The sequence below is a fragment of the Phyllobates terribilis genome, unplaced genomic scaffold (assembly GCF_046119375.1).
Source record: "Phyllobates terribilis strain yellow unplaced genomic scaffold, ASM4611937v1 Scaffold_3__8_contigs__length_932513732, whole genome shotgun sequence".
Lineage (NCBI taxonomy): Eukaryota > Metazoa > Chordata > Amphibia > Anura > Dendrobatidae > Phyllobates > Phyllobates terribilis.
The window spans coordinates 189,503,639-189,518,476 of record NW_027362763.1 but is presented as its reverse complement, the minus strand read 5'-3'; the positions used below and the strand labels follow the sequence as shown (position 1 = coordinate 189,518,476).

At 42.8% G+C, this 14,838-nt stretch overlaps 1 protein-coding gene across 1 annotated transcript in view; it reads right to left on the bottom strand.

The window, feature by feature from the left end:
• Positions 1-1,536: 1,536 nt before the first annotated feature.
• The window catches only part of TFDP2 (transcription factor Dp-2), a 78,166-nt gene continuing 64,864 nt past the window's right edge, over positions 1,537-14,838 (bottom strand). Inside the window, exons 8-11 of the mRNA XM_073674382.1 lie at positions 12,000-12,151; positions 11,364-11,530; positions 6,867-6,972; positions 1,537-6,627 (exon numbers count right to left, since the gene is read on the bottom strand). Of these exons, the coding sequence (XP_073530483.1) occupies positions 6,468-6,627; positions 6,867-6,972; positions 11,364-11,530; positions 12,000-12,151 (585 nt within the window). The 3' untranslated portion in view covers positions 1,537-6,467. The remainder of the gene's footprint in view (positions 6,628-6,866; positions 6,973-11,363; positions 11,531-11,999; positions 12,152-14,838) is intronic.

Genomic DNA, 14,838 nt, shown 5'->3' with positions numbered 1-14,838 from the left:
GGTTACTAAGTGCGCGCGTGCCCCTAGTAACCCGATGTTTACCATAGTTACCAGCCAGATCGTTGGTCCCGCTGGTCACACACAGCGATGTGTGGTGGCCAGCGGGAGGCCAATGACCAAAAAATGGTCCAGGACACTTTGCAACGATCAGCGACCTCACAGCAGGGGCCTGATCGCTGCAAAGTGTCACACACAGCGACATCGCTGGTGAGGTCGCTGGTGAGTCACCAAAACCGTGACACAGCAGCGATATCGCTAGCGATATCGCTATGTGAGACGGGGGCTTTATTGTACTGGGTAATGTTATGGCTTATTTGAAAACATTGACATCGGCTACAATGGGTTGGGGAGGATCTGTTTATCTAGGCATTGTAAAATTTAGGGGGCTGCTGAAAAAAGACCTTTGAATTCCCACCATTACTAAAGAAATAAAATGGCTTTTACCAGCTACTTTATATGCTGCAGTTTTGCATTAAAGAGATATCCATTCACATGTATCACCTAACCACTGTATAGGTGAAATTATATGTTCTATTAACCCTTTCACCGAGTATGCTCGGGCCGAGCTCCGAGTATTTATAGCTGCTCGGTGATATGGTTGAATCGCTCCCGTGTGCATGATTTGCAACTGTTTGACAGTTTTATTACATGTGAGGAATGTGTAAGAAATAGACATTCCTCACATGCAATAAAGCTGTAAAACAGTTGCAAATCATGCACACGGGAGCGATTCAACCATATCACCGAGCAGCTGTAACTACTCGGAGCTCGGCCCGAGCATACTCGGAACAGAACATACTCGCTCAACCCTAGTCCTGTTATCTCTATATGTAAATACAGTGATAGCAATGTAGACTCCAGAACATACCACTGAGAGATGAATGTGTTACAGCAGAACTTGTGTTGAGCTGTATAGTTCTACTAATACTACAACTGTGCTACTCACCAGAACTGTCACTCAAAGAAGAGAACCCGCCCTGCCCGAGACCAGGAAATAAGAAGACTGAATTGCTTCAAGCGGCTCAAGAGATAACTTGAGAATACCCTTTTAACTGTTGTAAATTATAGCAGAAAATGCCAGTGTTCCTTACTCCCCAAGTGTCTGCGGTTTCATCTATGTGTCACTACTAGTGATGAGCGAGCATGCTCGTTACTCGAGATTTACAAGCATGCTTGGGTGTTTTCCGAGTATCTACAGCGTGCTCGGGTGTTATGTTTTAGTCACTCCGTGATCATGATTCCCGGCTGTTTGACAGCTTTAATACGTGTGAGGAATGCCGTCAAACAGTCGCAAATCATGATCACGGAGTGACTAAAACATAACACCCGAGCACGCTGTAGATACTCGGCAAGCCCCCAAGCATGCTCGCTGAAAGGGTTAGCAGAACATACTCGCTCATCACTAGTCACTACTCAGCCAATGTTTCACCTCACATACAAGTTTATTGTGAGTCTCCATTTATGGTATAAAAGTAATGTAATTCTGTAAGCTGTCTGTTTTTTTTAGCGTCACTTCATTTCCAATAAAAGAAAAAGTTGTGAAAACAAAAATAGGTTTACTGTGATAAACATTTAGTATGTTACACAATTTCTCGGAAAGATAATGAGCATTTACAGCATTAAATACAATTAACAAACAGGTCACCGATAAGACGTTGGCACCTCCTCCAGTACGCCTGCCAGTGACGGCGTAGAGATGTCATTCTGTCACACACTGGCCGTATAAAACTAGAGGAAAAGTCACACCGGTGCAGAGATAAATATAACGAGCAGAACTCAAAGATCACAAGCATCCCTAGATCTTGTATAATCCAGCATAGATCGAAATGGCGGGTTAGCAAGGCTGTTTTATGGCATCCCGTCACCTGGAGGACCCCGGATTAGATGACCTGCAATACTCCAATACAATACAATGGACGGCCTTTATCCAGGATGGAGAAAAAGAAAAAACAATCCCCTATAAACAGTGCCTCTTTTGTCCATGGACTGTGTGGAGTACTGCAGCCTCATTCAATTAAATGTAGATCAGCTGCAATACCAGGCATAGCCAAGAGTGGTGCCATCATCTATTTTCTAATTCAGGACAAGTCCTTTAAAAAAAATAAATAATATTGTTTCAGCATCAAGAGCTCCTCATCAGCTGGTGGTGTGGTGGGAATGCTACATCTGAAAGTATTTCTATTGGCTCCTCTTAAAGAGTTGTCCAGGGTTAGAAAAACATGGCCGCTTTCTTTCAGAAACAGCGCCACCCCTTACAACGGGTTGTTAGTGGTATTGCAGCTTATCTCCACTTCAATGGGGCTGAGTTGCATTACCAGACACAAGCCACTGAAGTGAATGGACAATACCAAATATGGTGTGTTTTTCTTTAAAATTTTCATTTTGGGGTAAACGGAGGCAATTTAAACTTTTATAGGTTTTAGGGTTTTTTTGGGAGGTTGATTTAATTTTTTATTTTTGATTAGACTTGACCCTGCGATCACTTGCTCGCTCATACAATACAATAGTATTGCAGTGTATTGTGAAATCAATATTCCCTTATGACATTCAGCCACAGGCAAAAGCTGCACAGGGGGTTAGACGAGGTGGGCTAGCCTTTAGAAGATCTCCAGCTGCCATCAAAACTGACCAACACCCCGTGACCGCAGCACGCCATGTGCTGATGGCCATCAGAAGCGACAGCCATCATGTTGGAGCCGCTGTCATATCACTTAAATGTCGCTAGCTCCGATCGCATTAGTTACTATCACGTGTCGGCTATGTAACATAGCTGGAACCCACGCTACATGGAGCAAGCTCAGCTCCTGAACCAGCTTCATACAAAAATAGAGTATAGTCGTGGTAAAAAGGGTTAAAGAGTAACTAAACATTTGCAAAAAATTTTTAGATTTTATTTGCCCCATTAATTCCAGGTTCAGAGACCACCACAGATTGTTGAAAATTTTTTCAAAAGTTTACTTATACAAATACAAGTAGCAAAGGTGTTTGCAATATAGGGCAAACATGTTTTCTTGCCCTTCCTATATATTAGTGGAATATTCAATTTTTGTACTGTAGAACTTGCTAAAAACCTCCGAGGCGTGGCATGACCCCGCTGTGTTGGGCTTTGCTGACATCAGCACAACAATGAAACTAATTGCATTGCTCGTCTCCTTCCACGCTGGAAACAGTTGCGCCCAATGACTATATTTGATGCCTATGGCTCCCTTCACATAGGCCACTAAATCATCAGAATAAAATAATCCAGCACGCTGCACCATATTGTCCAATATTTTTGGCAGCACTCGTAAGACTGAGGCTCTGGCAGAGAAAAGACCGGAAATTTTTAGAGGAGACCTCAATATATTTCCACTTTTACTGTACATTTGCATGAGGTTTTATCCTTTGTTTCATATTGTAAAGTTAATTAAAAGCATAACTGAGAAAGACAATGGAGCCTTTGCTATATGCTGAATGAGAAGTTTTGGGAATCTAGACACATTATTGTATCATGATGACATCACAGTGCCACAATTACATCATCGACATAGAGCAAATGATTGATGCGCCACCCATGCCTATCAATTCGATTACAGCTGTCATTTTTCATAGCACTTAAAAAATTACAAAAACAACTTAACTTTTTGCAAATGAATCCTCCGAATTATCCCATCATTGTATGTACGATATCAGAAAACTGAGTGATACATTGTAGCAGCACATACACGACTCCATGACTAGGTGGCTACATGGGCTCTCAACATTAAAGTCGAGAGCCAGGTTCGCTATAAGTGTTTTGAAGACTTTGGCCATTTATGAAAAGTATAAAAAAAAAAAGGGACAAACAACATAGAATAATAAATGGCGAGATGTTTCTACCCTTGTATAAGAAATCATGTATTTCTAGAACTGAAGCATAAAATGTCAAATTTGTATTACACAGACAGCATGCCGTGACCCTTGAATCCCAGGTAAACGCATGCATCCGGCAGTTCCTATAGAAATTAATAGAATCTGCTGCCATTTCTGAAATGATCAAAATAATATAAACAACAGCAGTAATGTGAACTCAGCCTTAATAGCAGCATTAGATTTAATTTACAAAGACATTTTCCTTGTGAAAAATAATAATAATATGCAAATGTACTCATGTTTAGTTACTAGTGACGTCTTGGAGAATAATACAAATATGGTGCCACGAGCTGAAGCAGGGACCCGCCGCTATGGTCGGTAGTGCACCCAAATGTGTTCAGGACTGGTCACAAGACTTTAGTAATCTGCTTCTTTGGAATAGGCATGAATTACAATCTTGTCAGGCATGTGTGATTAGATGGCCCTGCAATCAATGATGCTTCCAAGGAAAAGTGTCCATATAACAGAAGAGCATTGCATGTACGGGTCCCATAGAGGACAGACAGACTGGGCGCTGAAAAGGGAATAGGATTTGCCATTCTACATTATAACTGGCAATTCTGCTGATCCGGAGGACAAATGACATTTCTTATCTGTTGTGCAGGGAACTGGAACATGTCGCCACAAGATATGCCATCAATGAATGATGTCCCGCGGTGGGACCCGCATCTATCTTGATGGCCGCAGTCACAGACGTTAGGTTCTTACCATTTACTTTTAGAGGTGCCCCGAAGCGTAAGCATGCTCTGCAGTTTTTTAAAAGCTACCATAAAAATTGATAGGACAAAAGGTGAGTTTATACTATCCAAATTGCAGCATTAAATCACCGCCAATTGGATTTTTTTTTTACCGATTGGCAGTCGTTTAATATCCTGTTTACACAGGCAGACTGCACTTAATGCGCACTGAGCGAACTGTCTTACATTGCTCAGTGCGCATAGGCTGCCATTGTTCTCGGCAGCATGAGCCCTGTTTACACAGGCCGATCCACTGCTGAGGACCACCATCTTTAGTGCAGACCAAAAGATCATTTTCACCCGACGATGCTGAGAACGATCATCTTTAGTGCAGACCAAAAGATCATTTCACTCGACAATCGAGTGATCTCTTCATTCATTGGGTGATAGGCAGCCTGTTTAGACTTTACGATTATCATCAAATGAACACTCCAAGGAACGCTCATTCACAATATCATCTTACAGTGTAAATGGACCCTTACTCTAACAAGCACCACAGCTCCCTATATCCTGAGGATCGTGGGGGTCCCAGCAGTCAGGAAGTAATGGCATAATCTTGTGATATCCCATTACTCTCTAGGTTGGGGAAACCGATCTAATACAGGGTACTTGGTACTTCCTAAATAAATACATATGTAGTGGAGCACTTATTTCACGTTTCTGGGAAATGCTTCACGTAATTAATAAATCTAATAGGCACTGGGGTGTATAGATAAACAGCAGGCATGGAGGACTAATGGGTGCAACACGTAACTGAAGGAGAATCCTGCACCATGGCATGTATGCTCTAGAAATATGGCAGACAGAAAAGGCTCTAAAATATATATTTTTCAGAAAATGATACTACCAGAGTCTTATATTGAGTTCGATCATTTTCTATTGGGTACAAGTTGAAACTGGAAGAGATGAATGACAATTGTGGGTGACCGTAGCTCTTGAGGATCAGGTATCCATCAGGTTTGGGATATTGAACCAATGCAGGATTATACTCCTTTCCTACACATGGCGGAGGAAGCCATATTATCCTGGACCAATGTTCACTCACCCAGATCACTGTGAAGAGCAGATAGCTGTCCCCACTAGTATGTGCGGTAACATAGGCAGTGCGGTAATACACATTAAATTTGCCTTCAGGATCCAGCATGAGATCATATGCAGCACTTATTACAATGGATGAAATGTCCCTTGTGATGTTACTCATTACTCGAAAAAAAAAAAAAAGGTTTGGGGATAAATGATCATAACATAAAACTGCAAAAAAAATATTTGACAGCATTCTCCATAACAGTGTTCCCTTTTTCTGTACGGATGGCGGTAGAAATCCTTTGTGTACAAGACAGGCTCCGTTCCAGAAATATCCTCTGATTTTCTCAATAACTGCAGGAATCAGAACATAGCAGCATCTTTCCCACAGATCGTTGGCAGGCGTCACTTTTAGCTTAGCTGGGTGTTCTGTGTTACTGAAGTGGCTTCAAGCTTAAGATAGGAATTTACAAAAAGATGCATCGAAGGCAGTGAAGTGATCGCTCCGACAGTCTGCAGGTAAAGGAGCGGGCACTCTCGCAGCTCATACAGGTCCGTCATTATACCCTGTGCGTAATCCTTGCAGACACAGTGTCTAAGTCCAACAATCAAAACGGCATTATTGGAGCAAGTGTAGTCACCTCTCAGCTGGCAAGACGCCATTGTGAAATATGACAGCGTCCATGGCGTTTTCTCATTTTTGAAAAAAACAAAAAACTTTGTTGATCCCGATGTGATCTCCCATCGAAACTGCGTTGGAAGACTAAACTATTAATACACTCTTTCACAAACACTCCGATGTGTCACACTTCTGTTTTATTCCAAGGAGGAAGAGTCGTCTTCATCATCTTCGTCATCGTCGAAGGAACAAGGGGTTTCACCTCGAGATTCTGTATAGTGGGACGTTCCAGAGCTGGAGTGGTGGCTGCTGTTAGTCAATGACAAGTCAGTGTCAAAAAATAATCCTGGGTTCACACTGGAGGGACCAAAACAAAGAAGGAAAAGAATGGAGTTATCTCAAAGTCTACTATTTTAGAAAAACAGGATTAGAAAAACATGGCTGCTTTCCAGAGTCTGTGCCATTGGTTGTGAATGGTATTGCAGATGCAATGGCACAGTTTACGGATCTGGGACACTGTTTTGTAATCCTGTACATCCCCATTAAGGTAAATCACTACATGTGCATTATGTCCTGATGATCTGGATGTATCGTACCTGGAGTGTGAGTAAGTAGTAGTGCCAGCAGTGTGCGCTGCGGAGGCCGTCTGAGATGTGCTGAAAGGAAGTCCTTGGTCTGCCCAAGATGTTCCGGAGGCCATGTCTACAGACAGAAAATACCAACAACCTAATTCATTAATGATCCCACAAAAAAAATAAAATAAGGTACTTCTATAACCCTGGTTAAACTAAACCCAATATTGTAATAGCAGTTCCTACCAGACCGAGAATACACTACTGTATGATACTGTATATTAACCATCTGCACCTCCCCATCATTCCCAATACACGTTCCTTATTCCACTGGTTCCCTGACATTACGTTGTGCCTGGTATGTCAGCTCATCACACAAGTACTCGGGTTGTTCTCACTCATCTCACTGATACACCCAGTGCCGTTAATAATTATATGAGAATAGAGTCATGCCCGGCTAACACTTGTGATTTAAGATCTGATTAGCAAGACCTTGAGAATGAGGGAGTGAAGGACACAATGCCATAACCCTCAGGAATGAGGTGCTTACAACTGCAGCTACTCATTCTGATAGGTGCCAACTTCCCATGTAGTTAAACTGTTGTGAGAAGTGGCCGACCTTGCCCTTGTCCGAGCTACGTGCATGCCGAACATCTGCTGATGGCAGCCAATGGATCCGGTTGGTTTTAACGCTACTACAATATCTGTGGCTCATCCTACCACTTCACAGAGGTGGGCTTTTTAATGAGAGATGACACTATACATAGCGAATTGCAAAGTAGTAGAAATATTGGTAAATCCCAGGCAATACTCATAATATATGACCCATATATCTCCTGTATGATAAATTTAGACTACGCTATTAAGGTCTTATCAGTGGCCTCCGCCTATTAAAAGAGATGTCGCAGCAAACAAATATGACCAGTGGTGGCCGTATGGACACTTTTCTCTACAATAAATGGGATTTGCAAAAAAGCACACTTTGGGGAGCACCAATCTGTAAAAAAAAAACAACAAACAAACAAAAAAAAAGAAGTGAGAATACCCACTTCAAAGAACAGCTTCTATATTTAAAACAGAACTTCTCATAGGCTATGTGCCCACGATGAAGAAATGCTCCGGATTTTTCCTGAGTGTTTCTGCATCTCCCTGGCAGAAAAAACACATGCGGATTGTACATGCGGATTGTACATGCGGATTGTACATGCGGATTGTACATGCGGATTGTACATGAGTTTTTCCTGCCAGGGACATGCGGATGTGAAGCGTTCTTCACTGGCATTTCTGCATGCGGGTTAACAAGCGATTTTAGCATCACTTGGAAAGTGCTTTACAACTTGGACACACTATATAAATCCATGCAAACGGCATGGATTTATATAGTGTGACCCCAAAGAATGTCAAAAAATAAAAAAATAAATCTATACTTACCTTCTGATGGCCTCCGGAGTCTTGCTTCGCTTCGTCCTGGCTTGCCGGCAGCTACACTGAAGGACCGGCCGTCACATGACTAAATGACGTCAGCGCAGGTCCTTCAGTCCACCGCGATCTGCCGGCAAGCGAAGAGAAGGAGACCGGGGGCCATCAGAAGGTAAATATATTTATTTTATTCTTTTTTTTACAGGTACTATGGTACCCCGGTCCGGAGGAGAGTCTCCTGTCCTCCACACAAGGGTACCATCCGCACATTGAAAAGTTTGGATTCTGCATGTACATATCCAGTGATGCGGATAGTATGTGTTCCAATGCAAGTCAATGGCGGCGAAAACGCAGCGCTTCCGCAAAATAATTGGTAGTGCTGTGTTTTCTTCCGCAATGATAATCTGCAGCGCAAATTTCCGCAGCATGTGCACAGCACATGCGGATTATCATTGGGGAACATGGCAGGCCTTCTACCATGCGTTTTTTAAGCGTTTCTGCAGTGTTTTTGCCGCTGCTGAAACGCTTAAAAAAACGCATCGTGGGCACACAGCCTTAGGGATGAGCTTTCATTTACAGAGGGGCGAAAAATCAAACATCTCATCCACCATCTGCCGTCTGGGAAACTCAAAAAGCCCCCAAACGTGTTGGATGGTCAGCTGATGCTGCCGAAATTTGCGAGTTTAACCAATGTACATTTCAGGTGTATGACCAGCTTTATTGCCCTTTAGATGGGCCAATCCAGGCCATTTGATGACTGCCCATCAGATGTAGATGGGCAGTCGCTTACTTGCATGATTACACAAGCCGAAAAAAATTGTAAGCACACACATAGGATACTTCTGTGCCCCCATGTTCTTGGCAGTGTATATTTAGTCAGGATGATGTGCTGCCAATAATGATGATTTTTAAGCCTGCTAAATAAAGACAACTTGTTACTTACTCAAAAAAATGTAGTTAAATACCTTGCAAAAATTCCTCAGTTCCCCTGATTCTGCCACTCTTTTCCATTTTGTGCTGCGATGCTTCAATGAAGAGATATTCGCTTTTTGGGGGAGGGGGGGGGGGGCAATATGTGAAATCTCAGCTTGCAGTTCAACTGAGGGTGTGAGCCATCATCCCTCCCTCTCTGAGACTGCTAGACCAGCAGCTGTGCTATGATTGATAGCATTTGAGAGGGAGGGTAAAAAAGCATGCCCCCCAGAGAAGAAACGCCAAGCGAAAATCATCAAATGTTAATATCTCTGCAACGGAGTAACCCAGTGGAAAACAGAAAAGGCCAACACGATCAGCGGATATCCAGGGATTTTTTCTAAGGTATCTAACTCAATTTTTTTTTTTTTTTGCAATGGACAGGTAATTACACTCAATGGGAAATCACATTGCTTGGGTCATTGCTGGCCAGTTTAGATGGGCCGGTAGGAATGCTCATTCTATGATTGGTCTCTGATTATTGGCTCGTTTAAATGGGAAAATAAGTCGTATTGAGGCAACTCTTTTAATCAATACAAGTGCTAATTACTTATATCTATTATTTTGTACCAAAGATTGGCCCCATGCCTTCACTATAAGAACATTCAGCATTGGATTGGTAGACATGGAGACAATATAGATGAATGGAGAGATACACTGTACAGGGACCCCTTATTCCAGTCCTATAGCTGACAGTATGGTTACCCTGATGCTATAAGAGATGTGACTATGCATATTAATGTAATCGGTATATCTGGCATTGTGGGACAGCGCTCTACATTTAGCAGATAATGGGGTAGCACTCTGTCCAGTAAATGTGAATGGGATTTCCCTTCAGTGGACAGACTGTTCTGAGTGATCAACAGGAAAAGCCCTTTTCATTAAGCAGAGATGGCACCGGGGAGGAAATGAATAGCCCAGTCCCTGTTAATATGCACAGCAAGTCTACAGCCAGCTCTGCACACAATGCCCAAGACTAAGGAACCCCCACCACTAAGTGGCTTTGTATTCTGCAATCATGCATCCAAACCCGGCCCAGACCACTTAACTTTTTAACTCTTTCAGCATTAACATAGTAATGGGTTATCTCTATCCGAGAGCATTGCAAACTTGGCGCTTAAATAAGAGTTTTGTTTAAATGGTCAGACTGAAGATTAAATATGCGTATGTATATTCATATTCCCCAAAGTGGAGATATAGGAGATAAATTCACGATTAAGGTGCACTTAAACCCATTCATTTTGTTGCAAAGCACAAGCTCAGTGGCTGATAATGGAGAACAATAGAGTACATTTAACTGCAAAGCAAACCAAGACTTTAGAGTTCCTTCTAATGAGATGGGGCCTGTGCAATGCACTTATTCTTTGCATCACAGGAGGATAGTTTCTGAAGGGTTGCCTGTTTGCACCTACTATAAGTGTCATTTTAACTGCCCCCAACAGTCTGAGCAGCAGGGGTCTGCTCTCCGAGACCACTTTGAAGAGGCAGAATGCAAGAGAAGGATATTACAAGTGTGCACGGTGGTCAGTGGAAGTATAATCAACGTTTTCTGCTGCTGGTTGCAATAAAACGTATAAACTCCTGCTGCAGAATCACACAGCGCTCAGTCTTTGCAAGATCTCAAGGGAAAAACTGCAAACTTATAAACATATAAAATATACAGTATATATATCCATATCCTTTTATTTTTTTTTGGTTTTTTTTATATGAAGGTATTCTGCCCCCTGCTGTTAATATAATGCCAATACACAAATGCTAAGTAATTTGGAGACCCTTTTTTTTTCTTTACAAAAATGTTTTTTTTTGTCAAAAATATATGCATTGAAGTAACTGGACTTCATTGAAGTTTTTTCAGTTTGCTTTTTACAGCTTCTGTGTTTGCACTGTCTATTGCTTGTGGTAGAATGAGTTCACTGAGAATCCATCAGCGAGCTCATTCCGATGGTTCAATGAGAGCCTATTTATGACCACAGATCATATCAAAGTTAAATGTACAATGAAACAAAGCCTGTAAAAGCAAAAAAAAAAAAAAAAGTACAACATTTCTAAAGAAGCCGAATTGCAAAAATGATTTTTAAATACCCCCACCTCTAAATATACAAGGCTTACCCTCGTAATAAAGTCACCCACCTGACACATAGCCTTCTAGAGCTCTGGGTACAAAAGATTTGGCAAGTTTTAAGTTTTCTGATGTGCATTTTCCAGATTCCAACCCAAATGACATCCCCATCCTTTTCAGAACCTCAATGTCATCGTGGATTTCGAAGGCATTGTCGAAATTGAAAAGATACTCAAACCTGTGAAGAACACACAGCCCGGGATGAAAAGACAAAAAACACACAAACAAGAGAAGCACAATTACGTATGAGAGTAAAAACTTAAAAAAATAGTGATTGATAGGGGGTAAATGGAAGGATACACTGTAGGATGAGCGTCTTCACTAATATATATTCATTCATATATCTGAGGGCAGACAACAAATACACCAATATAAACACACATCTATGTGGCCAGCATGTTATCGGACAACCTGCATCCACCACTAGGGGGAGCTCGCTACATACATATTTAGATCTTTATGTATAAATGTAAATGAAGAGCGCCCACTAGTGGTGGCAGCATGCAGGCAAAAATGTATCCTTTACCAAGATGACTCATTATGAAAATAGCCAGGCCTAAATTTGGACTTAAAAATAGGGGTAGACAAGCTCATAGTTAGGTCCATTCTGATTTTTGGTCCCAGGATTAACATTTCTTTGTACTCACTTGTCACTAGAAATGCTGCAATCTATGACGGTCTTCTTGCTTGTGTTCACAATGATGAATGGCAGCTTGATGGTGGAGTTTAGGGCGGGAGGAGTTTGATTCAGTTGCTCATTTTGCCGGTTTCTCTGTACGAGGTGCTTGAAGGCGATTTGCTGTGGGAAGAAGGTAAGAAGAGAAAATCATCAGATACACTCATCTTCTACATAGAACAGTGGCAGGGACATGTACGCCCGGGGGTACAGGGTATAAAATTACAGGGGCTGTCCACTGTACTTTATTTCATAGGCTTCTTGTACACAAAAATAACAATTACAGCTGCCGTTCCTCTGCGCGGCGGCTTCTAGACTTTATTGATGTGGTTTTAGCAGACAACATAATGTGACTGCTGCAGCCAATCACTGGGCTTAACGATGATGCCTATATAGAAACACCAAACCAATGAGCCCAGTGATTGGCTGCAGAGCTCACTTGATGTCAACATGACATCACCACTGTGGCCATATCAACAAAAACTGGATGTAGAAGTGGAGAGCCGGCACTGGAGCGGCAGGGGGTAAGGAGAGAAGCCAATGGAAGAAATATTTAAGCCGATTACCCCTTAAACCATACATGTCACACACTGGCCCGCAGGGTGGCTTTATTTGGCCTTCAACACCAGAACCACCATCCCTATGTGGGGCCCATTATTCTGTATGGAGAACTATGTGCGGCCCATTATTCTGTATGGAGGACTATGTGGGGCCCATTATTCTGTATGGAGAACTATGTGAGGCCCATTATTCTGTATGGAGGACTATATGGGGCCCATTATTCTGTATGGAGGACTATGTGGACCCATTATTCTGTATGGAGGACTATGTGGGGCCCATTATTCTGTATGGAGGACTATGTGGGGCCCATTATTCTGTATGGAGAACTATGTGCGGCCCATTATTCTGTATGGAGGACTATATGGGGCCCATTATTCTGTATGGAGGACTATGTGGACCCATTATTCTGTATGGAGGACTATGTGGGGCCCATTATTCTGTATGGAGGACTATGTGGGGCCCATTATTCTGTATGGAGAACTATGTGCGGCCCATTATTCTGTATGGAGGACTATGTGGGGCCCATTATTCTGTATGGAGAACTATGTGCGGCCCATTATTCTGTATGGAGGACTATGTGGGGCCCATTATTCTGTATGGAGAACTATGTGAGGCCCATTATTCTGTATGGAGGACTATATGGGGCCCATTATTCTGTATGGAGGACTATGTGGGGCCCATTATTCTGTATGGAGGACTATGTGGGGCCCATTATTCTGTATGGAGAACTATGTGCGGCCCATTATTCTGTATGGAGGACTATATGGGGCCCATTATTCTGTATGGAGGACTATGTGGACCCATTATTCTGTATGGAGGACTATGTGGGGCCCATTATTCTGTATGGAGGACTATGTGGGGCCCATTATTCTGTATGGAGGACTGTGTGGGGCCCATTATTCTGTATGGAGGACTGTGTGGGGCCCATTATACTGTATGGAGGACTATGTGGGGCCCATTATTCTGTATGGAGGACTATGTGGGGCCCATTATTCTGTATGGAGGGCTATGTGGGGCCCATTATTCTGTATGGAGGACTGTGTGGGGCCCATTATTCTGTATGGAGGACTATGTGGGGCCCATTATTCTGTATGGAGGGCTATGTGGGGCCCATTATTCTGTATGGAGGACTGTGTGGGGCCCGTTATTCTGTATGGAGGACTGTGTGGGGCCCATTATTCTGTATGGAGGACTGTGTGGGGCCCATTATTCTGTATGGAGGACTATGTGGGGCCCATTATTCTGTATGGAGGACTATGTGAGGCCCATTATTCTGTATGGAGGACTATATGGGGCCCATTATTCTGTATGGAGGACTATGTGGACCCATTATTCTGTATGGAGGACTATGTGGGGCCCATTATTCTGTATGGAGGACTATGTGGGGCCCATTATTCTGTATGGAGGACTATGTGGGGCCCATTATTCTGTATGGAGGGCTATGTGGGGCCCATTATTCTGTATGGAGGGCTATGTGGGGCCCATTATTCTGTATGGAGGACTATGTGGGGCCCATTATTCTGTATGGAGGACTATGTGGGGCCCATTATTCTGTATGGAGGACTATGTGGGGCCCATTATTCTGTATGGAGGACTGTGTGGGGCCCATTATTCTGTATGGAGGACTGTGTGGGGCCCATTATACTGTATGGAGGACTATGTGGGGCCCATTATTCTGTATGGAGGACTATGTGGGGCCCATTATTCTGTATGGAGGGCTATGTGGGGCCCATTATTCTGTATGGAGGACTGTGTGGGGCCCATTATTCTGTATGGAGGACTGTGTGGGGCCCATTATTCTGTATGGAGGACTGTGTGGGGCCCATTATTCTGTATGGAGGACTGTGTGGGGCCCATTATTCTGTATGGAGGACTTTGTGGGGCCCATTGTAGTATATACTGGTTGGCCTGGGACTATGTCCAAGTTTTTCATTTCGGCCCTCTGTGTATTCGGGTTTGACATCCCTGCCTTAATTCCTTCGGCACATCATGGCGGTATCGTCTGATCCGGGAGCTGCGGTATATTTAGCGTTCTACTCTCATTACTATTCTTTCTTTTTACAAGTATAGAAGTGGTGACTCTTCTCAAGGTAGAGGAAAGCTATAGGGCATAGGAGCGCTCGCTGAATTTTCTGTTTTTTTATAATGCAAATTATAGGAAGAAACCGATTGTGTCACCTATAGGAGGGTTAACTACCCTTTAAGTCTACATCCAACCCTTTAATGGACCTTGTAACATGATTAAAGAG